The 27,419-nt window shown below is 36.5% G+C and overlaps 1 protein-coding gene across 2 annotated transcripts in view; it reads right to left on the bottom strand.

The window, feature by feature from the left end:
- Positions 1–27,419, bottom strand: part of ECD (ecdysoneless cell cycle regulator) — a 31,646-nt gene that overhangs the window by 395 nt on the left and 3,832 nt on the right. For both annotated transcript variants that reach the window (XM_023737690.1, XM_004383237.2), the window contains exons 2-13: positions 26,356–26,573; positions 23,776–23,893; positions 15,105–15,192; positions 14,811–14,989; positions 13,800–13,992; positions 13,090–13,218; positions 11,133–11,261; positions 8,354–8,439; positions 4,180–4,286; positions 3,866–4,049; positions 2,911–2,978; positions 1,343–1,557 (exon numbers count right to left, since the gene is read on the bottom strand). In XM_023737690.1, coding sequence (XP_023593458.1) covers positions 1,343–1,557; positions 2,911–2,978; positions 3,866–4,049; positions 4,180–4,286; positions 8,354–8,439; positions 11,133–11,261; positions 13,090–13,218; positions 13,800–13,992; positions 14,811–14,989; positions 15,105–15,192; positions 23,776–23,893; positions 26,356–26,560 — 1,701 coding nt within the window. In that variant the 5' untranslated portion in view covers positions 26,561–26,573. The remainder of the gene's footprint in view (positions 1–1,342; positions 1,558–2,910; positions 2,979–3,865; positions 4,050–4,179; positions 4,287–8,353; positions 8,440–11,132; positions 11,262–13,089; positions 13,219–13,799; positions 13,993–14,810; positions 14,990–15,104; positions 15,193–23,775; positions 23,894–26,355; positions 26,574–27,419) is intronic.

Genomic DNA, 27,419 nt, shown 5'->3' with positions numbered 1-27,419 from the left:
TTAAAAAGAAAATTTCCTATCCTTTATGATAGTGAAAATGAAGTTAATAAACTATGTAATTTAACATTCATACTAAAATTTAATTCCAGATTATAACACACTTCTTTCTAGGAAAAGTTTTCACAAATTGAATGAATTTCTCCCCTATTTTGAAATAGCCAAAGGGAGGTAACCAGAGTTAAGGTACATTTGTAACTTGCCTAAGAGTTTTAAAAGATGTAAATGTAAAATTAACATGAAAAAGAAAAAGACAATCTAAACTTTCTTCTAAAGGAAAGAAGCTAGATTCTTCCCCTGACAAAAGAAAGCTTAAAGTAAAAACCTGAGGCCTTGTGGAGTCCAACCATAAAGACTCTGAATTGTAACTTGGTCTTCTGATTTTACAGGTTAGGGAAAGGATCTAAAAAGATAGCAGCTCTTTATGTATACACCTTTATATCTTTGCTACTCAAACTGTGTTCTGTGGACCAATGGCATCTGCATCACTTGGGAGAGTGTCAGAAATGGAAAATCTCAGGCCTCATCCTAGACTCACTTGATTAGAATCTATATTTTAACAAAATCCTTAGGTGGTTCATATTCACATTAAAATTTAACAAATACCACTTTAGATAAATCTAACGTATGGTTTCTGTTAGCTTTGGGGAAAAACACTGGAAGTGATTATAGTTTTAAATATGGTTTCGATGATCAAAGCTAGGGGAATCAACTTTAACTAAGGGCCTAGTTTGAGTTTTACTGTTGTCTCATTTGGTTCTCATGATAATTCTATGATATAAGATTATTGGTTAATGGATAAATTCACAGTGGACGGCTGTGGTGGATTTCAAATGCTCATCCATGAGACTCCAGGGTGCGTGTTCTTTGCCTTTTCCTCTGTTTAGGGTTAGACACTGTTGGCCTGCCAGTGCTGGCATACAAAGTAGGATAAAAATGTGAGTGGAAGATGAATTCTAAATTGGCTCTAAATTAGGGAAACATACAAAACAAACAGTACTAACACTAGAAAGTTATTTGGATATTTAAGATCTTTTTTCAAAAAATGAATTTAAGCTCTTAGCAGTAGTAGTATGCTATTACGTTCTAATTTGAACATACTACATAGCTTTTTATTTTAAGTCCTGCTAGAATAAGTAATATAATTAAATTTATATTTAGGAAAATAAAGTTAATAATCCTTCTATCAGAGTTAGGAAAAATACTGAGATTCTTATTTATTTTAAATCTTACAAATTACAAACAACAAAAAAGGAAAATGAGAAAAAAAAACTAAGACAAAATATGGTCTTAGCTATCCTTCATAACAGACTCAGAAGGGAAAAGAGGTTAAAAACACACATACCACTTGCTTCTGGGTGGTGAAACTTTTGCCAATGCTGGTGTGTGCTAGTTCCTGGTCCATCTGGGCCATGTATGACTTCAGATTATCAAGAGCTCCTTTCAGAGATGCCTCTTCTCCAGGCTCTTGGGTTTCAAGGTCCAAGTCATCATCACTGTCTAAACATTCAAAGTCTTCCTCATCCAGATCATCAGAATCGGATTCATGAGGCCCTGGGCCTACAAAACCATGAAAAGAAACAGCCACTTAGTAATTTTTTGTTTTGAGTGATTACACCTCTCAAAAGAATTCGAATGCTAGCTGCAGAAAGGGACCAATTTACACAGCTAAACTACTAGACAAAAATCCCTTCCATAAAATGGTAATGCTGGCAGACACTTGCAGAAAAGTATACAGGTTGAGTAGAAAGATTCAGTTTTAAAAAATATGTATAAATTCAATTGATTAAAAGTTTGTTTGTTTGTTTTTTAAATTAAAAGCTACATAATACATGAATACATTTTGATGTAAACATTCAAGCCACACAGAAATATTGCCTCACATCTACTCTCTTCTTGGAGGTAAATATCTTTTAACAGTTTGGTAAGTATCCTGACCTTTGTCAATGTAGTTCTGTGTATATATATACATATGAACACATAGTTCTCTTTTTTACATAGATGATATCATATATAAATGTTTTGCTTTTTCACTAATTTACATGTCTTGGAGGTCCCTGTCTATCAGAATATATAGATGGACCATTAATAAAGGCTGCATTGTATTTCATAATACAGATGTACCATGACTTATTTAACCATTTCCCTCTTGGTGAACATTTAGGATACTCAAATTTTTTGCTATTAAAAATGTTGCAATAACCATCTTAGACATAAAATCTTTTTAAAAAAATGGAACACAGCCAATTTTGACATATCTTTTTCACAGAGTAAACTCCTGAATGTAAAATTGCTAAGTCACAGAACTTGCATTCTAGAATGTCAAACTGCTCTGCAAGAAGGCATCTTCTTAGTCTTCTACCCCCAGAGTTGGGGAGTGTTCATCCTCTGACCCTTGGGAAAACTGGGTATTATCAACCTTTTAAATTTTTGTCAATTTGATGGGCAAAAAAAAACTTATTTTTATTTTGCATCTACTTGATTATTAATGACATTTAGCTATTTTCAAGCATTTACTGACTGTTCATATTCCTTCTTCAGCGAACTGCCTGCTCATACCCTTTGCTGATTTTTGGGGTGTTTTCTATTGGGCTGTATGCCTTTTTCTTATTGATCTGTAAGTACAGTGAGTCTAAAGAGAAAAAGCAATATACTATGGAAGCCAAGGTACAACCCTTCCTAAACATACAAGATTCATTCATTCAACAAATATTTATTGAGCAGCTACTATGTCAGGCACTGAGCTAGACATCCTCTGCAAAATCATTCAATAGGGCAGTAATACCATGGTTGAAAGTAATCAAAACCATAAAGAGAAACCAAACATTCTGGCTTCCAAGAGATCCAATGCTCCAGCAACAGTCATGCTACTTACAGTTTCAAAATGAAAGAAAACACTGCACTGTAACTTACCTAAAATCTTATCAAAATAGTTAAGAAAAGCATCTGTGTCAAAAGTGATTGGAGCCTCAGAAGGTTCTCTGCAAGATTAAAGGCAAAAAAATAATTAACTTTCCTGAATACAATTCTTTAAAACTTTTTCTAATGTGCTGCTACTCTTAGGGAAACTACCAGAGATGATTTCAAAAGAGGTACAGCAAGAAAAATTACAGTTTAAATTTTAAGAATTCTTACGCTTACTTGCCTTGCAGGGCAACAGAAATGGGAAAGTCTGATAAAAGAAAAAGTTGCACCTTGTTTACGCACCTGTAATTTATGCTGACTTTAGGACCTACCCACTCTCCACCCCCCACAATATATATCTAGCACTAGCAACAGTGGTTTATCTGAGTTAAATAAAGTCTATCTCTTTAAGAACCAAAACTTAACAAATACATAAGGACACAGTTTCCCTCATCTCTGCTTTCTTAAAGAGAAAATACTGAACATAAATTTTAGTCTTTTCTTGAGGCTCAAGAGCAACAACACTAACAAAGACATATTTGCTGTATAGTGACAGGGCTACCTTCCTTTTTTTCCTGTTACTTAATGTAATTTACGTTTCATTTCTGTTTCTGGCAGATCCCTTCCTTCCCCTTTGAGTCTGTAGCTCCCAAGCTGCTGTGAAGTGGGAGGTCAGAAGTCTGGGCTTGTTAAGAGTCCATGAATCTCTGAATAAAAATCTAAGGTGTGAAGGACCTGACTTCTCTGCAGGGGTCTGGGATTGTCTTACTTCAACGATTGCAAAGGATGGGGCTGCTAGAAGTCTGACACCAGATAAGTAAGTTATCACCGTACTAGGCACCAAACGAGGGAAACGAAATAATACAACTCCTTCATTTAAAGAGTGGAAATGGCAATAACTGGATGACTTCAACATTTGGCTTATTACTATTTAGATAATTATACTTCAATACAAATTATATACCGAGGTAGTTCTGCTCCCTTGTGGGTTGAGACTTTAGATATGAAAGCTTTCATGCTCTCTGAGACTTGAGTTAAGTCATAGTTCTGCTCTTCGCCCTTGGAAATGAGCTCTGACTCTTTTTTGCCAGCAGCTTCCTGCAGGAGCTGATCCAGCTGATCTGGTGAGAGATCTAACCACTGGTCATCTGAAAAAGGAGAAAGCGTGATATTGCCATACTACAGTCACATGACAGGTACTCTTGGGCAAGAATACTGACTCACCAGAATGTTTTATTTCTTTATAATCTTGCCACTCTATCCTGATCCATCACTTACCATCCTCGGGGGGAAGATTAGCTTCTTCTTTCTTAAGGTCTTCTATGTCAAATGGTGTTGTCTGTAATAAGGTTAAGATTTCTTCACCTGGGCTCATTGCAAGGGAGCTATGTAAAATAAAAGACATGGGTATTTCTTTATATAAGAGCCTAGAACAGTGTCTTAGTCATCTAGTGCTGCTATAACAGAAATACCACAAGTGGATGGCTTTACCAAAGGGAAGTTTATTTCCCCGCAGTAAAGTAGGCTAAAAGTCCAAATTCAGGGTGTCAGCTCCAAAGGAAGGCTTTCTCTCTCTGTCAGCCTTCTTCTCATCAGTGTTGCCCGACTAAGAGCTTCTCTGCGCAGGGACCCCAGGTCCAAAGTACGTGCTCTGCTCCTGGCACTGCTTTCTTGGTGGTATGAGGTACCCCTGTCTCTCTTTTATAGCTCAAGAGATGGCCTCAGAACACAGTCCAACCTTGTAGATTGAGTCCTGCCTTACTAACACAACTGCCACCCATCCTCCCTCATTAACATCATAGAGGCAGGATTTACAACATAGAGGAAAATCACACAATACCAGGAATCGTGGCCCAGCCAAATTGACACACACATCTTCTGGGGGACATAATTCAATCCATGACAAATAGTAATCACAAAAACATAGTATGTTAAAGCTGGAAGGGATTATCTAACCTAATAATTGTTTTAAAACTTTAGTTATCAGACTCCTTTTTCCCAATCAAATTTTACCAGGAACGCTGAAATATAGAACACCAGGAACTCCAAAATATAGAAGAGTTCAAAGAAAAACTGCTTTGGCTGAAGTGGAGGTTGGAGGCTCAGAGACCTACCTATTTTGCCCTCTACTCTGGTTCTTCTGCAGATTCCTAGGGCTCCATGGAACCACTATGAAGCCACTGATCTAGTACAACCCCTTCAATTTACATGTGAGGAAAAGAAGACCCAGAGGGAAAAGTATGAGCTAAAATTAATCTAGCATTTATTATATGCCAGGCTAGCACTATAAATACATTTTCTTATTTAGTCCTCTAATTACTATAATGAGGAGGTAATAATTCTGTTTTACAGATGAGGAAACCAGAGCTCAAAGAACTTCTTTAACTTTTGCAAGGTCATTTAGTTGGACAGAGCAAAGGCTTGAAATCAAGTCTCCTTAACTATCTTGTGCTCCTTCTAATATAAACCAGTGAGAAAATACACACAGAGATTTATTTACGATGAGTAAGTTATTCTATGATGGTGATTTGAACTTGTTATATAAACCTTTTTATATATAAAATTTTATTAACTTTATCTTTATTGTTGAGAATATACACAGCAAAACAAACACGAATTCAACAGTTTCTACACGTACCATTTAGTGACATTGATTACATTTTTCAAGTTGTGCAACCATTCTCATCCTTCTTTTCTGAGTTGTTCCTCCCCCATTAACATAAATTCACTACCCCCTAAGGTTTCCATCCAATCTTTCGAGTTGCTGTTGTCTGTTTGATCCCATATAGATAATTCTTAAAAGAGCATAATGCTTACGGCAGCCCTTTTTCACTAGTTAAGCTAAGCTGTTGTTTGGTTTTTAAGAAGACTTCAGGGGATATTTTTGGTTTAAGGTTTAAAGATTATCTCAGGGCAATAGTTTCAGGGATTCATCCAACCTTCATGGATCCAGGATGTCTGGAGTCCATGAGGATTTGAAATTTTGTTCTGCATTTTTACCCTTTTGATCAGGATTCTTCTGTGGAATCATTGATCAAAATGTTCAGTAATGGTAGCCGGACACCATCCAGTTCTTCTGGTTTCATGAAAAAGGAGGCAGTTGTTCATGCAGGCAAATAGCCACACATTCCATATCCTTCTCCTGTTTCTGTCTCTCCTCCTTCCCCTGTTGTTCCAGGTGAAAAGAGACCAATTGTTATATAAATTGATGGAATCCTTCTAACCTGTTTGACTGGAGTGAATCAAGGTTGCATAATGGACTTGTATTCATTTTCTTTAAAAATATTTACATACCTTGTTAAAAGTAGTCACATTGTAAAAAATGGTCTATTAGAATTTTTTTTCTATTGTGATTTAGGTGAAAGTTTACTGAGCAAATTAGTTTCTCATTAAACAGTTAATACACAAATTATTTTGTGACATTAGTTGCCAACCCCAAGATGTGTCAACATTCTCCCCATCTCCACTCCAGGTTCCCTGTTTCCATTTGTCCATTTTCCTGTCCCTTCCTGCCTTCAAGTCTTTGCTTTTGGGCTGGTGTGCCCATTAGTCTCATACACATGACTAAACTATGAGGCATGTCCCTCACATGTGTTATTGGTGGCCCTACAGACTTGTCTAATCTGGCTGAGTCTATTAGAAAAATTTAACACACACTGAACTGTACATGTGAAAATTGTTGAAATGGCAAATGTTTTGTTACCTATATGTTTACCACAAAAGAAAAGTGTATTAAAAAATTTATATAGAGTATATAAATTAAAAAAAATCAACTGCGTAAGGGGAAAAAACCTTGGAAGGCAGAAAACCAAAAGAATAACAGCGACTGATTCTCTGGTATACATTTTTGATTTCTTACATCTTTCTATATTTGATATAATGAACGAATGTGTTACTTTTGTAACAATAAACAAACTTTATTATTTAAAAAAGAGAGCCACCCAACCACCAACCTATCTTATTTAGCCAGAGGAGCCCTAACTCTCCTATGAACTGAGTCTTTCTACTTTCTTAACTTCACTCTAACCCAAGACTGTAAGGTAATGCTTCTTAATAGGGTAGTGGTCCCCTAAGGGTGTATCAGAATCATCTAGGGGGTTCTCCTAATTATGGGGGTCATCACCATTACTCTTCTAACTTCTTCCCTCAAATTTTCTTAAATGATCCCCTAAGAAGGCATCCTCTTTTCTACCAATTACTGCCACAAAACTGATGGGAGTGGGACAAAGGCACATTAACATTTCAGACAGCTGTGAGGTCAGAGCCTTCTCAGCAGCAACTCTGTTCACAGTCTTCAAAGAATATTCTATTACATGAAGATATGGTGTTTGAGATGTTGGCAAAACATTCAGGTGGCAATGTAAGTGTAAGCTGGGGTTCAAAACCAGATCAGATTGACAGACTGACTCAAAAAAAAAACAAACCCCAAAACAAAAACCACACACACACACATACCTCAGGACCTTTTAAACCAGAATATACAAAGCTCCTTCTCTTATATTATTTAATAGCTATAAGTATCTCAAATTCAAATTTGTGACCATCAACTGAATTTTTTCCAATAACAAAGACCTTCGATTCCTCAGCCTAAGACTGTGCTTTCTGCTTGAGCTCTATTTCCTTTGTGCCATACAGACTGGGAAGTGCCCTCAGGGGCTTATCAGATAAATGGAGACCTCCCCCTTCTTTTAAGGATCATATTATCTTCAATTTCTGCCTGCTTTTGTTGCTCTCCAGTGTCTCCAAACAGTTGTTTTTTATATTTTGTCCAGGGTTCGTAATTGTAATCCATAGGCATATAGTTCAGTGTAAGTTACTCCACCATTTCCAGAACTGAAACTCAACTTTACCGAACTTTAAAGGGGTGCCATTTCCTTCTAACCCTGTGTTCATTTCTTTTTTTCCTCCAGGAAATGTATGGCACGTTAGGTTGAGATTCGATTTGGAGGCAGAATGCCTGCTGCTTCCTATGTTTCAGCCCCATCTAAAATAGCTAACCATAGTCCAGAACTCCTACAGAAATCAAGCACATGGCTCAATAGCAAAATTCTTAGGTTCAAATCCTAGGTCTGTCACTTATTAGCTTGTGATCTCGGGCAGATTACTTAATCTCTCTTGGCCTCAGCTTTTCCAGTTATAAAATGGGAATAATAAAAGTACTTATTTCACAGGGCTATAAGGGAGAATTAATGAGTTAAAGTGACTGATACTTCTAAGAACTCAGTAAATGTTAGCTATTTTATTATTATTATTAGGCCTGCTACTGCCAGCAATCTTCTGTAGAACACATCCTCTCCCAGAATCCCAGCCCTTTCACTAGTCATTCTGCTGTTCCTTGCCATGATCTGTTTAAATACGGGAGCTCCAACATCTGCACCTATCTCAAGAGTAAGTAACTCCTTAACTCCCGGCAAGCTACTACTCTGCTATGTTTAGGCAGTCATAAACTCACCTTTCTGGCTGGTTTACTGAGACTTGGAAGTAGTTCTTTGCCATTTCTAGCTTTTCTTGGTACTGAGCAGAGCCTTCTATCAGTCCCTTGAAAAACAATAATAGTCTATCAGAACATTATTTACATGGTGTTATTACACTAACCTGTGCATCAGCAACTCTCAGGGAGGCAGTGTGTGATATAATATGTTGCCCAGGAATCATGAGGCTCAAGTCTTACAGGGACTCCCTTAATAGTTCCTGTTTGGGCTTCAGTGTCTTCAAATGAGGGGACCAGGCTAGATGTAGTGGTTCCTAATCCTTTTATCCTAATTTCTAATTCTTTCCAATTTGGAAGATGTACTACCATTTAAAAAAGTATTTAATTAGTTATAATTAAGATATAATTACACCTACTCTTCACTTATTGACTATCTCACTATCCGACATTTCGCATTTACGACAATAGTAAAAAATCTACTATCCAACTATTCTGCGCATTAATGACATAGTCTGGCAGTAACGAACATGAGAGTAATGTTGGCTGTGATGGTTAAGGTAATGTGCCAACTTGGCTGAGCCATGATTCTCAGTGATTTGGCAATTATGTAATGATGTAATTTGATATTTGTGTAATGATGTAGTCATCCTCCATTTTTCCATAACACTGATTTTTGTATAACAACATGGTCTTTGGAACCTACCATGTCGATAAGTGAGAAGTAGCGTAATTAGTAGGTTACAAAACACAGCATTACATAAAGTTTGCGACATACAATCAAAAAGTAGCATAATCCCATCTTAACTATCATTTCTGTTTTTTACATGCATGTTTTTAATAGCAGTCATTCTCGATGTTTTATAGTCTTCAAAAAACATACTATTGAGTCCCTGATGGAGCAGGATAAAAGTGGGTACAGAACTCAAATTCTAGTAAAAATACCAGACTTAATGGTCTGAGACTGGAGGAACTCCAGAAATCATGGCCCCTGGACTCTATGTCAACCCAGAACTAAAAGCATTCCTGAGTCCAGCTCTTCAAAGATTAGACTGGACTATGGGACATAAAACGATACTTGTGAACAGTGTGCTTCTTAGCTCAAGTAGATACATGAGACTAAATGGGCAGCTCCTGTCCAGAGGTGAGATGAGAAGGCAGAGAGGGTCAGGAGCTGGTTGAATGGACACAGGAAATCAGGGGTGGAAAGGAGGAGTGTGCTGTCACAGTACAGGGAGAGCAGTCAGGGTCACATAACAACGTATGTATAAATTTTTGTATGAGAGACTAAGTTGCATTGTAAACTTTCACTTAAAGCACAATAAAAAAAATACAGTAATAAGCACTTTTCATATTGCCGCACAGTCTTTATAATCATATTTTATGGACTTCTTCACTTCTTAGATGTTTTAAAATAGATTATTCAAAGTGAACTTCTGAGTCATGGTTGGAATCTGAATTTTTTTTTTTGGTTTGAACCTTTCTATAGCTCTTGGAAACACTACCAAATTACTTTTCAGTAAGGTTCCACCAATTTATAATGTTACAAGCAATGTACAGGAGTATTAATTTCACCATACACTCAATAACACTGAGTATCATTCATATCCTTTTTATACAGGTAAAAAACAGTTTTCATTATTTTTTTAAATTGTGTTTTAGGTGAAAGTTTACAGCACAAATTAGTTTTTCATTCAAAATTAATACACAAATTGTTTTGTGACATTGGTTGCAATCCCCACCATGTGTCAGCACTCTCCTCCTTTCCCTTTTCACCCTGGATTCCTCATGTCCAACTATCCAGTTTTCCTGTCCTTTCCTGCCTTCTCATCTTTGCTTTTGGGTAGGTGTTGCCCATTTGGTCTCGTATACTTGATTGAACTAAGAAGCACATTCCTCACATGTGTTACTGTTTGTTTTATAGGCCTGTCTAATCTTTGGCTGAAAGGTGGACTTTAGGGGTAGAGTCAGTTCTGAGTTAGTAGGGTGTCCAGGGTCCATAGTCTTAGAGGTTCCTCCAGTCTCTGTCAGACCAGTAATTTGAATTTTATTCTGTATTTTTCTCCCACTCTGTCCATGACCTTCTATTGTGATCCCTGTCAGAATAGTTGGTGGTGGTAGCTGGGCACTGTCGAGTTGTTCTAGGCTCAGGCTGGTTGACACCGTGGTTCATGTGGTCCATTAGTCCTTTGGACTAATATTTTCCTTGTGTCTTAGGATTTCTTCATTCTCCTTTGCTCTGAACGGGATGGGACCAATAGATGGCCGCTTGCAAGCTTTTAAGACCCACATGCTACTCACCAAAGTAGGATGTAGAGCATTTTCTTTATGAATTATGTTATGCCAATTGACCTGGATGTCCACCAAGACCACGGTCCCCAGCCCTCAGCCCCAGTAACTCAGTCCCTCAAGGTGTTTGGATATAGTTTTCATTATTGTCTTCAAATGCATATCTTTACTACTAGTGAGGATGAATACTTTAAGTCCCCTAGCTGTCTTTTTGTAATCTTTTTATCCATGTTTTTACTGATTTATCTATTTGGTGACTTCATGTTCGTCTTACCAATTTGTGCAAACTGCTCACCTGATAAAAACACTAAATTTTATCATTCGCTACAGATATTATTGGTTTTTCTAAAATACTGAAAACAGTTTGTAGACACTCCCTCATTACCAACTTCAAAGACCCTAAGTTGAGTACCAATGAGTCATCTTCTATGGTTGTGTTATATATTACATAGTGACCACAGGATTTTAAATCACTGCCTTGATATTTAAAAATAACATACATCACAAGTCCTACCTTAAAGTAATCATTCTTTTTCAGACTGTCAAGGAAGCCAGGCCATAGTGGTGAAGTAGTAACGAGGGATTTCTTAGAGTCAGAAAAATGTGGGCTACTTTTGGAGCACAAGATCTCAAATCCATGAGCCTAGATGAGATAGTTAAGAATTTTTATTAAGTTATTTTCTTTCATTTAGCTCCACTCAAGAACTAGGTGACTAGACACATGGACATGTGAACATTTATATAACTTTTTAAATTTTATGAAAAATTTGAATTTCCAAGTTTTTTTAATCTCTGTAATTACTAAAAACTATAAAGTGAAAACAAATAACACAAAATAAAGAATCTTCTCTCTCTTTAAAGAGTTTTTTTTTCCTGCCAATTATAAAATGGGAAATTTAAACTTATTTCTTGTTTGCTTAAGAAAAGGCTTGCAAAAGGTTTCTTGTCTAACAAATTACAAATAAACTGAGCACGGTCTCAGACATAGCAATGAAAGGGAATCACTTCATTTTCAGAGTCCTTTAATCAAAAATATACATTTAAAAAATAAGTAATAGATGCACATGGAAAAATAATTTAAACAGGGAACTTCCCTGATCACTCCAGAACAAACTACTACCACCAATTTCTTGCATATCCTTTCAGAAGTAATCTATGCACACAAGCATATATGCGTGTGTGTCTGTGTATGTATATCCTCACAGTCTACTCCTTTTGACATTAAATGGCAGTACACACTGTTCTACACCTTGCTTTTTTCACTTAACCATATGCCTTGTAGATCACTACATATGAGCACATACAAATTTATCCATTTCACTTTGTGGCTAGATAATTTATTTAACTATTCCCTACTAATGGACATTTAGGTCGTTTCCAATTTTTTGCTACTACAAATAATGCTGTCATAAGTATCCTCATATACACATCTTTGTGCACATGTAAAATATATAGTGGATAAATTCCTAGAAGTGAAAATGCTGAGCAGAAGGGTGTGTGTATTTTAAATGTTGATAGATATTGCCAAATTGTTCTTCTAACAGACTGAATCAATTTACATTTCTACCATCAATGTTTGAGAGCATCTCTTTCTCTATATTCACCACACTAACCCAGGATATTATAAAATTTTTTGATATTTGCCAATTTAATGGTGAAAAATATTATCTTATAGCTTTAAATTGCACTTCTTTTATTATGAGCAAGGTTCAACATTTTTCATATGTTTGAATTAAAAGTCATTTGTATTTCCTTTTTTGCGGACTGTTTATGGCTTGTGAACATTTTTCTATTAATTGATTACTGTTTTTTCATACTGACTCACAGGAATTCTTTACATAAAAGGGAAATCAGCTGTTCGTCATTTACATTGCAAATATAACACCGTCTCAGGTTGAATATCTTTTGACGTCATTCATGGAGTTTTTCTTTCCCTCGTAAGAAAGGCCTGGCAATCTACTTCCAAAAAATCAACCGCTGAAAACCCTATGAAGCAGAATTCTACTGACACACATGAGATTGCCTGAGTTGGTACTGACTTGACAGCAACTGGTTTTCTTTCCTACGCAGAAATGTTTAATTTTTATATAGCCAAATTTATCAATCTTTTCTTTATAGCTTCTAGTTGTAATTCATACTTAGAAAGACTTTTCCTATTCAGAATATTAAAAATCATCCTGCATTTTCTTTCAATTTTAATGGTTTCAATTTTTACATTTAAATATTTGATCTAACTGGAATTTATTTTGGTATAACGTATAAGAGAGTCAATTCTAATTTTTCAGACGGTTTCCCAGTTGTCCTATCATCATTTACTGAAGAGTCAACTGTTTTCTTCTGATTTGAAACGTCACATTTTATGACAATCTCATATAAACTGGGCATATTCCTAGACTTTCTACACTGTGCCACTGGTTTGATAAGAGTACTTTTACACATAAAAGAAAATAAAATTTTTGGTTCAACATCACCAATTTCATGCCCAATTCATGGGCTCGGTACTGGGGATGAGATGGAGGAGGCAGCTGGTATCCACTCCGCCGGTCTGGTACAAACCTTTGTTGTGCCAACTGTGCATACAGGCACTTAGTGAAGGTGACCTGGACATTGGAACACAAAACACGTAAGTCTTTTCCCAAAAATGATATTTGAGTATCATTTCATAGTTAAATATAGCAATAGCTCCATTTATGAGCTTTATTTCATAGATGAAATGTAAAGAAGAGTCAAACTATTCACTGCCTGCTTTTTTTTTTTAACAGCTTTTTATTGAGATTTAATTGAAATGCCATACAATTCGCCCTCATTGCCCACTTTTTAGTTATCACTAGCGGAGTTCCTACCATTAGTTCCTACATTATATGGCACTTTGGGGAGTAGAAGACAAAGAATAATTATCAATTCTCTGGAAGAGAGAAAACATTTTATTAAGAGGCAAATAATTCAAATAGGGAAAGTATGGTCAAAACATAGCTAGGACATATTGAGGTATAAAATGGGGAGTCAGGTCTCTCGAACAAATCTTCCTCCACTGGGAGGGAGAAAAGAAAAAATAAAAAAATGTGTATTAGCTTGCTATGAGTAAACGGAATATTTGTAATTTTTCCTAGCAAACAATTAAAATAATGTTTCGATTCTCTTTCTGGTGAGAGAAACTAGATGACCAAGAGAGATATCTTACCGATGTCATTATTCGTGTGTCAGGTAAGAATGTTTTGAAAACTCGACAGGCTCGCAGGTCAAAGGGGTCCCGCAGGTAAAATGCCTGGACTGCTGCAGCCACCAATCTGGGGCGCTGCTTTAGCACTACTGCAATGCCAGCTGGAAGGAAGCAGTGGGCTCGATGAAGGGAGGCTTGAATTTTTTCTGGGTACCTATGATAGACAACATTATTGTTTTTGTTTTACGTAAAAATCTAGAATTCTCATACCACCTACCAACCTCCTTAATATCTTGTCTTGTTTCATCGACAGAGTAACAAAGTGAAGATAAAGATACTGTATATACTTAAATTAGAGGAGAGAAGAAAGGGAAAGAGAAAAAGTAGGAAAACAAAGCAAAGGAATTCAGGCAGTTCAATAAAACCAAAACGAAAAACCTAGTATACTATGGAACAAGAATGAAGTCAGAGCTTATTCTTCTAAAAAATGGTAAAAAGTATATTGAAACAAAGCTAAAAGATTTAAAAGACCCGAATGGTGCTACACAACGGTATTCAAATACTGAATGGCTGAACTAGTATGTTATTAGGCTAAGACCTTCTCTTCTGAATGAGGCCTAAAGTATTTCACATAGGCCAAAGAATCCCATATTTAGTACCAGAACCACAGAAGAAACTGAGCACATTGTGCTCTCTTAGGTTTTCATTCTTAAAGGTCTCATTTTTTTTTTTTTCATCTACAGACATAGATAATACTCAGCCACAATATCTAAGGTGAAAAAAACGCAAAAATATTAGGACTAGATTATAACACTTTTCAATGGGACTTATTAAAAAATCTGTTTCTTGGTTTTAAAATCTGAGAAAATATTGTAAGTTTAATTAGTCAGTCAATTTGATGAAGAAGAGGAATAAAGACAGAAAGAAAACTAGAATTTATCTAGGTGAAAGAAATTCTATATGCAATGAAAGACTGAACTGCATTAAACCAAAAGGCTCCTCAACTAGCAAAGGAAGTTATATTTTTCTTACTCTCTGATGCGCCTATTCACAGCAGCTCGTATAGATTCTGAAGCCAAAATCTTTTCTGGGTGTGTTGAGATTATATTCAATGCTTGTGGGATTGTTGGGGTTGTGGTGGGTAACCAGGATATTGCTCTGGGTTTCCTTGGTGCTGGAATAATGCACAACTCCCCATGGTGGAAAAATACCTAAAAAATGATACATTTTCATTTCCATACTTGGCACTGGCAAATTCTAGATATATATGAAAATACTGCAACATGATTTCATCTCTGACAATTTTCTGAACTTGGGTATACTTACCCTATTGGTACTGTTATCAGGATCTAACCATTTAGGAAGAAAGTCAGCCGCTTCTATCAACAAGAATTCACCATCATTGTCTTCAATCCTAATGCAAAATAATTTCCAATTTCACATTCAAAAAGCACATATTTGTTAGTAATCAAAACAATTTTACTCTAATACATTGTTTTCTTCATCTTAGTAAATATTTGAGTATGTATTATGTAAAATTTGCTATTAAGAAAGCAAAATGTCAGAGGCAGGGACAACGTGGCGCTACAGACAGAAGCACCACACCGCCCTTCCACAGCAAAGAACTGAAAAACTAAGTAAAACAGAGACAAACATCAATCCTGGAACTCTAAGCATCAAGCGAAGAGATAAAGAAATCAACCAAGCACAGAACAGAATAAGAAACTGACAGAGAACAGAGAGCGAGGAGAGATACAGAGTGGAGGTCCCCTATCAGCTAACACAGCACCAGTTAGCCATCTTGGACTCCTGTCGGAGATGTGCATACAGGGAGTATGGGAAGGCAGCTTCACGGAGCTCCCAGCAGGAGACAAAGCACCCACTGGACCTGCCCTGCTGCACCATAGCCGAGTGACTAGCCCTGCACATTGGGCAAGGTGGTGAGAAGTATCATACCCACAGACGAGCAAACAACAAAGAACACTCAGACCACCTGCTCAGACATAACCAAATAAAACAAAAAAGCAGGACGAGACAAACAAACCTACAATCATTAAATGGACAAAATAACTACTGAATGTCCCGAAGACAGCAGACAATATCAAAACATATTAAAAAAAACAAGACAGGATGGTTCCAGTAGGCATCTAAAATAAAACATCAGGTGACTTTCCAGTGGAAGAAAAGGCACTGGAACTACTGGATAAGGAATTCAAATCTCTAATATTCAGAGCTATCCAAGAGTTGAAGGAAAAAACAGATAAAAATAAGGAAAAAATAGACAAAATCACAGAAACTACAGACAAAAACATGGAAGAATTCAGGAAAATAATACAGGAACAAAATGTTAAAATAAATTCACAACTAGAAATCATACAAAAACAGTAACTACAAATCTAAAAGATAAACAAGAAGATTTCAGAAATGGACATTGTCATAGAAGGTTTGACGAGCAGGTTTGAAACAATGAAAGACAGGATCAGCAAAATGGAAGACAAATATTTGGATATGACTCTGTTTGAGGAAAAATCATAAAAAAGAACGAAGAAAAACGAAGAAACTCTGAGAATGATGTGGGATACAATCAAAAGCAAAAATGTACGAGTGATCGGAGTTCCAGAATGGGGGAGAAAATGGAAAACACAGAGAGGATCACTGAAGACCTCCTGACAGAAAACTTCGCTAATATCATTAAAGATGAAAAGCTGACCATCCAAGAAGCTCAACAAACCTCATATAGAATAGACCCCAAAAGAAAATCACCAAAGCATATTATAATCACACTCGCTAAGATAAAAGACAAGCAAAGAATTCTGAGAGCAGCTCAAGAAAAATGAAAAGTCACACACAGAGGAGAAACAATAAGACTAAGCCCTGATTACTTGGCAGAAAACATGCAGGCAAGAGGGCAATGGGATGACATATACAAAAACTTGAAAAAAACAATTGTCAACCAAGAATAACATATCCTGCAAAACTCTCATTCATATATGATGATGAAATTAGGACATTTCCAGATGAACAGGAATTAAGGGACTATGTGAAAACCAGACCAAACTTACAAGAATTATTAAAGGGAATCCTTCAGTTTGTGAACAAACAACATCAGACAACAGACTGAATCTAGGATGCAAGACCACACCAGCCAGATATCAACCTAGGAAATGAACTCTCAAGGATTAATCGAAACTAAAACTCTCAAGGATTAATTACAACAAGGAACCAGACAGGTTAATCTGTAAAAGACAACAACATCAGAACAATAAAAGAAGGACAAAAGGGTGTAGGTACAGAACTTCCTAATGGAGAGGAAGGCAAGGTGACACCAAGTAATAAAAGACTAGTTCATACCTAGGAAGTAAAGGGCAAATTTCAAGGTAACCACAAAGAAAGTTAACAAAACTGCTCATCAAACTTACTCAAGAAGAAAAGCATAAAGTCTCAGTAAAGATAAAATCTACAAAAACAAAAGAAATGAAACAAAATCTGCAAAAAAAAAAAAAGAATTCAGCACAGGACAGTAAGAGGGACAAAGAAAACGTCAGCACCACGAAAAAAAAAAGCACTACAAAATGACAGCAGTAAACTCACACCTATCAATAATTACACTGAATATGAATGGCCTAAATGCACCCGTAAAGAGACAGAGAGTGATAGAATGAATTAAAAAACAGGATCCATTAATACGCTATCTACAAGAGACACACCTTAGAAACAAAGACGTAAATTTATTAAAAATCAAAGGATGGAAAAAAATATATCAAGCAAACAACTACCAGAAAAGAGGAGGAGTAGCAGTATTAATCTCAGATGAAATAGAGTTTAAAACAAAATCCATCATAAAAGACAAAGAAGAGCATTATATAACGATTAAAGGGCTGATCCATCATGAAGTCATAACCATAATAAATATCTAGGTACCCAATAACAGGGCTCCAAAATACATAAAACAAACTCTAACAGCGCTGAAAAGAAAAATTGATAGTTCCACAATAATAGTAGGGGGCTTCAACACATCACTCTCGGTAAAGGACAGAACGTCTAGAAAGAAACTCAACAAAGATTCAGAAGATCTAAAGGCCACGGTCAGAGCCAACTTAAACTCACAGATGTATACAGAACACTCCACCCAACAGCTGCAAAGTACACATTCTTTTCCAACACACATTCTCCAGAACAGACCACATCTTAGGCCACAAAGCAACCCTCAACAAAATCCAAAACACTGAGATGATACAAAGTATCTTCTCTGATTACAATGCCATCAAAGTAGAAATTAACAACAGGAAGAGCAGGGAAAACAAAATCAATTACATGGAAACTAAATAATACCCTGCTTAAAAACCACTGAGTAACAGAAGAAATCAAAGATAGAATAAAAAAATTTCTAGAATCAAATGAGAATGAAAACACATCATACCAAAACCTTTGGGACACAGCAAAGGCAGTGCTCAGAGGACAATTTATAGAAATAGATGATACAAAGTATCTTCTCTGATTACAATGCCATCAAAGTAGAAATTAACAACAGGAAAAGCAGGGAAATAATGAAGATGAGAGCAGAAATAAATGAAATAGAGAATAGAAAAACAATAGAAAGAATCAACAAAACCAAAGTTGGTTCTTTGAAAGGATCAACAAAATCGACAAACCACTGGCCAAACTGACAAAAGAAAAAGAGGAGAGGATGCAAATAACCCAAACAAATGAAATGGAGAACACTACTACAGACCCAAGTGAAATAAAAAGGATCGTAACAAAGTACTATATAAAACTATACTCCAACAAATTTGAAAACCTAGAGGAAATGGACAAATTTCTAGAAACATACTACCTACTGTCATGGATTGAATTATGCCCCCCCAAAAATGTGTGTATCAATTTGGCTGGGTCATGATTCCCAGTATTGTGATGTTGTCCTCCATTTTGTGATTGTAATTTTATGATAAAGAGGATCAGGGTGGGACTGTAACGCCCTTACTAAGGTCACATCCCTGGTCCAATGTAAAGGGAGTTTCCCTGGTGTGTGCCCTGCATCACCTTTTATCTTACAAGAGATAAAAGGAAAGGGAAGCAAGCACAGAATTGGGGATCTCATACTACCAAGAAGGCAGCGCTGGGAGCAGTGTGTCCTTTGGTCCCGGGGTCCCTGCACGGTGAAACTCCTAGTCCAGGGGGAGACTGATGAGACGGCCAACAGAGAGAGAAAGCCTTCCCCTGGAGCTGATGCCCTGAATTTGGACTTTTAGCCTACTTTCTGTGAAGAAATAAATTTCTCTCTGTTAAAGCCATCCACTTGTGGTATTTCTGTTAGAGCAGCACTAGATGACTAAGACACCTACTCAGACTAACACAAAATGATGTTGAAAATCTGAACAGACCCCTAACAAGAGAAGAGATTGAAAAGGTAATTAAAAAAACTCCCAACAAAAAAAATCCCTGGCCCAGATAGCTTCACTGGAGAATTCTACCAAACATTCAGAGAAGAGCTTACACCAGTACTACTCAAACTATTTCAGAATATAGAAAAGGAAGGGACACTTCTAAATTCATTCTGTGAAGTCATCATAACCCTGATGCCAAAACCAGGCAAAGACACCTCAAAAAAAGAAAATTCCAGACCAATATCTCTTATAAATATAGATGCAAAAATTCTTAACAAAATTCTAGCCAATAGAATTCAGCATCATATCAAAAAAAATAATACACCATGACAAAGTGGGATTCATACCAGGTATGCCAGCATGGTTCAACATTAGAAAATCAATCAATGTAATCCACGACATAAATAAAAGAATCACACCATCATCTCAATTGATGCAGAAAAGGCATTTGACAAAATCCAACAACCATTCCCAATAAAAACGCTCAATAAAATGTATGTATAAGGGAAATTCCTCAGTACAAAAAAGGGCATCTATACAAAACCAACAGCTAACATCATTCTTAATGGAGAGAGGCTGAAAACATTCCTTTTGAGAACAGGAACAAGACAAGGATGTCCTTTATCATCACTCCTATTTAACACTGTGCTGGAAGTCCTAGCTAGAGCAATAAGGCAAGAAAAATAAATAAAATGCATCCAAATTGGTAATGAAGAAGTTAAACTGTCCCTATTTGCAGATGATATGACACTATACATAGAAAACCCCAAAGACTCCAAGAAAAAACTACTGGAACTAACAGAAAGATTCAGCAGAGTAGCAGAATACAAGATAAACATACAAAAATCAGTTGGATTCCTATACACCAATAAAGAGAACAATGAACAATGAACAATCAGGAAAACAATATTATTTATAACAGCCTACCCAAAGAATAAAATACTTAGGAATAAATCTAACAAGGGATGCAAAAGAACTATACAAAGAACTATACAAAGAACTACAAAACACTACTGCAAAAAACCAAAAGAGATTTATAAAAATGGAAAGACATACCATGCTCATGGATAGGTAGACTCAATAGTGTGAAAATGACAGTTCTACCCAAAACAATCTACAAACACAGTGCAATCTGCATTTCTCTAATGGCTAGGGATCCAGAGCATTTCCTCATGTGTCTGTTAGCCACTTGAATGTCTTCTTTGGTGAACTGTCTGTCCATTTCCTTTGCCCATTTTTTTAACTGAATTATTTGTCTTTTTGCTGTAGAGGAGTTGGATTTTCCTGTAGATTTTAGAGATTAGAACTTTGTAGGATTTGTCATAGCCAAAATTTTTTCCCCAGTCTGTAGGTTCTCTTTTTACTCCTTTGGTGAAGTCTTTTGATGAGCATAAGTGTTTAATTTTTGGAAGAGATACCATCTCAGCCCAGCATTACTGGCAAAAATCAAAAAAACAGAAAACAACAAATGTTGGAGAGGCTGCGGGGAGATTGGAACTCTTAAGCACTGCTGGTGGGAATGCAAAATGGTACAACCATTTTGGAAAGTTATATGGTACTTCCTTAGAAAGCTAGAAATACAAATATCATCTGATCAGCAATCCCACTCCTAGGAATATATCCTAGAGAAATAAGAGCCGTCTCACAAACAGACATATGCACACCCATGTTCACTGCAGCACTGTTCACAATAGCAACAAGATGGAAACAACCTAGATGCCCATCCACAGATGAACGGATAAATAAACTATGGTACGTACATACACACAATGGAATTGTATGTAACGATAACGAACAATGATGAATCTGTGAAACATCTCACAACATGGATGAATCTGGAAGGCATTATGCTGAGTGAAATAAGTCAATCCCAAAAGGACAAATACTGCATGAGACCCCTATTATAAAAACTCATGAAGAGGTTTACACAGAAAAGAAACAATCTTGATGATTATGAGGGAAGAGAGTTGTGGGGAGAGAAACACTAACTAAACAATAGATAAGTGGTAACTTTGTTGATGAGTAAGACAGTACACAATACTAGGGAAGCCAGAAAAAAAAAAAGAAAAAGTAAAATGTTTAAGATACCATTTGGCACTGAAGGAGACTAAGATTGTGAAAAGGTGTTAGAGGAAGATGAAAAGCTAAGGAGAGAAAATAAGAAAAGTACATGAATAAATAGTAGTAGACAAGAAAATGAAAAATGTACAAATTACAACAGGGTTTCAAAAGAAGGAAAAAAAAAAATCACATATAGCTGAGATTAGGAAAGCCTTTACGGAGGAAGTGTTCTTTGGGCCTTGAAAGATATCTGTTACATCTCATTTGTATTTCTTTTTTAAAATTTAAATGTTTGAATAGATAATACATTTATATGGTGAATTAAAAAAAAAAAAAAAGTTACACAATGAAAAAGTCTCCTTCCTACTTTTGTTCCCATCTGCCCAATTCCCACCACCAAACAATTGTTATTTCTTGTGTATCCTTCTGGAGTCTTTTTACACATACTCTAGGCAATAGGAAGATATATTCTTGTTTACCCCTCTTTTCACCCAATATGCAGCACATTATATACACTGTTCCAGCTTTTTTCATTTTCAATGAGTGGAGATTTAGGGAGAAGAGGAGAGATGTTCTTGGCAGAGAAAATAGCTTAAGTATGGAGGTGGCAATTTAAGGTGGATATTTGGAGGACAACGACTAGTAAAGAACTAGACTGGAAAAAGACAGTTATACCACTTTGTGAAGAACTTTAAATGTTGGCTGGATCAATGAGAATAAGCTTAGTTTTACAGGCAAAGGAAAAGAATTGGAGCAGGGTAGTACCTTGGTTAAAACTGTACCTTAGAAGATTAATCTGGCAGGGACATAGAGGAAGTGTTTCTTTCTTTTTCTAATGGTTTTTAAAAGACTGACAAGACAGTAGATGTCTAGGATTTAAAGAGCTTTATAGACCTGTCCGTAAAGATTTACAGCCTTGGAAACCCTATGGGGCAGATCTACTCTGTCCTATATGGTTGCTATGAGTTGGAATCAAATCGATGGCAACGTGTTTAGTTTCGGTTTTTTTACAGACATGTTGTGTAGGCATGAACCATTGTTATATAAGTATCAGAATCCACATGCAAAAGATATTGCCTCATCCTTATTTAAAAAAATATAAATAGAAAAGCATAAAAATTATTGCTAAAAAAATCATTGCTAATAATTTTTACCTGTTGATATGGGTTGAATTGTGTCCCCCCAAAATATGTGTTGTAAATCAGATCCTAAAACCCTATACCAGTGGATGTAATCCCATTTGGGACTAGGGTTTCCTCTGTTATGTTAATGAGGCCCTATCAGTGTAGGGTGTGTCCTAAATTTAATCACTTTGGAATTATAAGGAGCAGTATAGACACAGTCAAGCGAACACAAACTGGGGAAGACAGAAGCACATGTGAGGATCGTCAAGGAACCAAGGAATGCCAGGGCTATAGAAGCTGAGACAGGATCTTCTCTCAGAGACCAGAGAGAGAGAGAGACTACCCCCAGAGTCACTTTCCTGATTTGGACTTCTAGCCTCCTAAACTGTGAAAAAATAAATTTCTATTCTTTAAAGTCACCCACTTATGATATTTCTGTTACAGCAGCACTAAATAACTAAGCTATAGTAATAGCAGTGTTTAAAATAAAAAAGTCTTTCTCTCTTAGATTTATATCCTGAAGTATTTAAGAATGAGATGACATGGTATCAAGAGATTTGCTTTAAAATACTCTTGCTATGGGAAGGGAGAGTTGGGAAGGGACATCGACGAAATAAGACTGGCCGTGATTTGATAATTGTTGAAGCTGGGTGATGGGTGTATGCAGATGCATTATACTCTCTTTATAATCTCTACTTTTATGCATGTTTGAAATTTCAATAATAAAATGTTTTCAAATGTTGTGTTTTGTTTCTTCTTGAGCTGTTGGGGAAGAGGTTGGGTGGGTAGAAATAGGTCAGAATTTGAGAACTAACCGGGAAGAATAGGACAAAATATAATAAATGGATAAAAATGTCCTCTCCTGGCATAACTTGGTGATTACAGAGAACCATCAGATTTCCCATTTTTAAAACTGTTTATTAGAATGCAGTACTACCAACTTTGCTTTCTATATGACTGCTCACTGATTTCTCTTTAAATTTCTTCTATACACAATTCCTCAAAAAATATACAGCTATGTTATAGTAGAGAAAGACATTTTAAAAATCTATGAAATATGTATATGTGTATATGAATGGAATTTTTTTTTTTTTAAGACACACAAGAAATTTACTTCTGGGGAGTCAGAGTAGTACACCTTTTTGTATTGTTTAAATTTTGTTTACCACATGTATCAGTCCTTTCATAATGATAATAAAAAAAGAAAACCTAAAACAAGTAGGTTTTGTCTGAAATTTTTTGGAAATTGAACCCTCCAAAGATACTTTAATTCTTCCTCAAGAAAACACAGAAGTCATATTTAAAAATCTATGCCCCAAATTTGTATAATTTCCATCAGACTATAGAAAAAAATTACTAAAACAATAAAAACGTAGTCACTTAGTTTCAATAATACAATAATTAGAATTATTAAAATAACTACAATACCTTGCTACTAACTCTGGGAATTCCTCTGTAATCTGTTTCATTACATAGACAATAAACCATTCATCCTCAATGTTATCCCCAAACTTTGTCATGCCAAACATATGGGCAGGAACGTCTCCTAAAACAAGAGAAAAGCAACCATACAAGCAGATAAATTTGTCATTGTAAATAAAAACACATGTGATCATTCGATTGAACAAACATTCGCTGACTACTATGCTCCAGGTATTATACTGGCAGCTGGGGTTGTAATCCTGAATAAGATACAAGATGCTTACTTATGAAGAACTCAGGGTCTAAAACGAGAGGTAAACAACCAAGTCATTGAAAAGAGATGATGAACAACTGTATGCAAAAGGACTATGTGAGCATAAAGGAGGTGATATTTGAGCTATGCTGGTCTGGAGGAGTGACCGGGGTGGGATTCCAGGAAAAAGGAACAGCATGTGTAAAAAGAGGCATGATAAAAAATAGCTTGTTCTGGGAATATCAGGAGACTAGAATGGATGTCAGAAGAGACTCTGAAACTTGCTTTCGAATGTCAACAAGCAAAAGCAAATGGAAGAAATGATGAAGTAAAAGAGCTGAACAGAAAATATCAAAGGGAAGCTCAAGAAGACAAAGTAAAGTATTACAATGACATGTGAAAAGACCTGGAGTTAGAAAACCAACAGAGAGGAACATGCTTGGCATCTCTCAAGCTGAAAGAACTGAAGAAAAGATTCAAGCCTCGAGCTGCAATACTGAAGGATTCTATGGGCAAAATATTAAACGACACAGGAAGCATCAAAAGAAGATGGAAGGAATACACAGTCACTATACCAAAAAGAATTGGTCGACATTCTGCCATTTCAGGAGGCAGCATATGATCAGGAACCGAAGGTAATGAAGGAAGAGGTCCAAGCTGCACTGAAGGCACTGGCGAAAAACAAGGTTCCAGGAACTGATAGAATACCAACTGAGATGTTTCAACAAACAGATGTGGCGCTGGAAGTGCTTACTTGTTTACGGCAAGAAATCTGGAAGACACCTACCTCGCCAGCCAACTGGAAGAGATCCATATTTATGCCTATTCCTAAGAAAGGTGATCCAACCAAATGTGGAAATTATCAAACAATATCATTAACATCACACGCAAGAAAAATTTTGCAGAAGATAATTCAAAAGTAGCTGCAGCAGTACATTGATAGGGAATTGCCAGAAATTCAAGCCAGATTCAGAAGAGGATGTGGAACAAGGGATATCATTGCTGATGTCAGATGGATCCTGGCTGAAAGCAGAGAATACCAGAAAGATGTTTACCTGTGTTTTACTGACTACGCAAAGACGTTTGACTGTGTGAACCATGACAAATTATGGATAACACTGCAAAGAATATGAATTCCAGAACACTTTATTGTGCTTATGAGGAACCTGTACATAGATCAAGAGGCTGACGTTCGAATAGAACGAGGAGATACTGTGTGGCTTAAAGTCAGGAAAGGTGTGTGTCAGGGCTGTATCCTTTCACCCATACTTATTCAATCTGTGTGCTGAGCAAGTAATCCAAGAAGCTGGACTATATGATGAATGGGGCATCAGGATTGGAAGAAGACTCATTAACAACCTGCGGTATGCAGATGACACAGCTTTACTTGCTGAAAGTGAAAAGAACTTGAAGCACTTACTGATAAAGATCAAAGACTACAGCCTTCAGGAGGGATTACAACTCAACATAGAGAAAACAAAAATCCTCACAACTGGACCAATAAGCAACATCATGATAAATGGAGAAAAGACTGAAGTTGTCAAGGATTTCATTTTACTGAGATCCACAATCAATGCCCATGGAAGCGGGAGTCAAGAAATCAAATGATGAAATGATACTCATGAAGAGTGTGCTCAAGTAGATACATGAGATTATATGAGCAGCTCTTGTCCGGAGGCAAGATGAGAAGGCAGTGAGGGTCAGGAGCTGGTTGAATGGATATGGGAAATCCAGGGTGGAAAAGAAGAGTGTGCTGTCACAATACAGGGAGAGCAAGTAGGGTCACAAAACAATGTATGTATAAATTTTTGTATGAGAGGCTAACTTGAATTGTAAACTTTCACTTAAAGCACAACAATAAAAAGAAAAAAAAAATTAATGGGCCATGAATGTGATGGCTTATTTCTCTTACAAGCCAGGTTGAGCCACTCTTAGATCCCCACCAAAACAACCATGTGAAACAAGGCAGCCTACTAAACACATTATCAAGAGTGAGGAATTCTGAGTAGCAGCAAAAGGAACTATAGCTAACGAAGCCAATTTCCTGAAAAAGTTTGGTATATTATGGCACAGTAATTAGATTTCAAAATAATAGCCCTGAGTTTAACAATGTTGTGTGTATGCTAGTTCCTGAGGTAATGACTATTAGAAAGATTTTCATCAATATGAATTTTAAAGGGCTTAACTGAATACAAGCAAATATCACTGATCTAAAAAGTTCAGGATATAAATCTCTTCTTTACAACAATAGATAAATTACGGACTATTACACATCACTACCGTCAGAATGACACTAATAGTCGCATATACCAAGATAGATAAAAGAGCCTTACCTTTCTCAGGTTTGTATTTGAGATTGAAAGGTTGATTCTGCCAGATATACGGGACCAGTATGGGTGCAAAATGGGTCATTATTCTCTCAATATACTTCAGAAGAATCTCCTTGTGTTTTTCTGGGTTCCTTGGTTCATTTGGTATGAGGAACAGGCAGTATTCCACAGTGTCTTCCACTGTAGCAAGCTTCATATTTTCCTCCATTCTTCTTTGAGAACTACGTTTGAAGTTTCAATAACATAAACTACATAGAACAACAAAGAAGTAACATCCTATCCCCTGAACTTCTCCAGGTGATTCCATTAATACTGTTCAAAAATTCAGCTATTCACATACCACGTGATGATTTTTTGCCTTGATCATGTATCAACTATAAACCAAAACCTGTTGCGTTGAGTCAATTCCGACTCATAGTGACCGCACAGGATGGAGTAGAACTACCCCATGGGGTTTCCAAGGAGCAGCTGGTAGATTCCAACTGCCTACCTTCTGGTTAGCAGCCGAGTTCTTAACCACTGTGCCATCAGGGCTCTGTACCAACTATAGTAATATTCATTTAATATTGTTCTTTACAATGACTTTTAGACTTAAAATCATGTAAAACGAAACCTTGTATCAAGATAATAAACAGAAATCCAGTATCATATTCCTGAATAGACTGATAACTATGTAAGAATAAAATTAAAAAATGCTTGTATTTGTACTAGCAAGCAAAAACTCTGCACGAAGGGGTGGGGGTCTGGGGACCACGCTTTCAGGGGACATCTAGGTCAATTAGCATAACAAAGCTTATTAAGAAAATGTTCTGCATCCTACTACTTTGCTGAGTGGTGCCTGGGGTCTTAAAAGCTAGCAAGCAGCCATCTAAGATGGATCAATTGGTCCCAGCCACCTGGAGTAAAGGCGAATGAAGAACACCAAAGACACAAGGAAAGCAGTAGCCCAAGAGACAGAAAAGGACACATAAACAAGAGACTGCATCATCCTGAGACCAGAAGAATTAGATGGTGTCTGGCTACCACCAATGACAGCCCTGACAGGGAACACAATAGAGAGTCCCTGA

The sequence above is a fragment of the Trichechus manatus genome, unplaced genomic scaffold, assembly GCF_000243295.1.
Source record: "Trichechus manatus latirostris isolate Lorelei unplaced genomic scaffold, TriManLat1.0 scaffold00106, whole genome shotgun sequence".
NCBI classification, from domain to species: domain Eukaryota; kingdom Metazoa; phylum Chordata; class Mammalia; order Sirenia; family Trichechidae; genus Trichechus; species Trichechus manatus.
The sequence above is the reverse complement of the archived record's forward strand: the minus strand, read 5'-3'. Positions and strand labels throughout refer to the sequence as shown.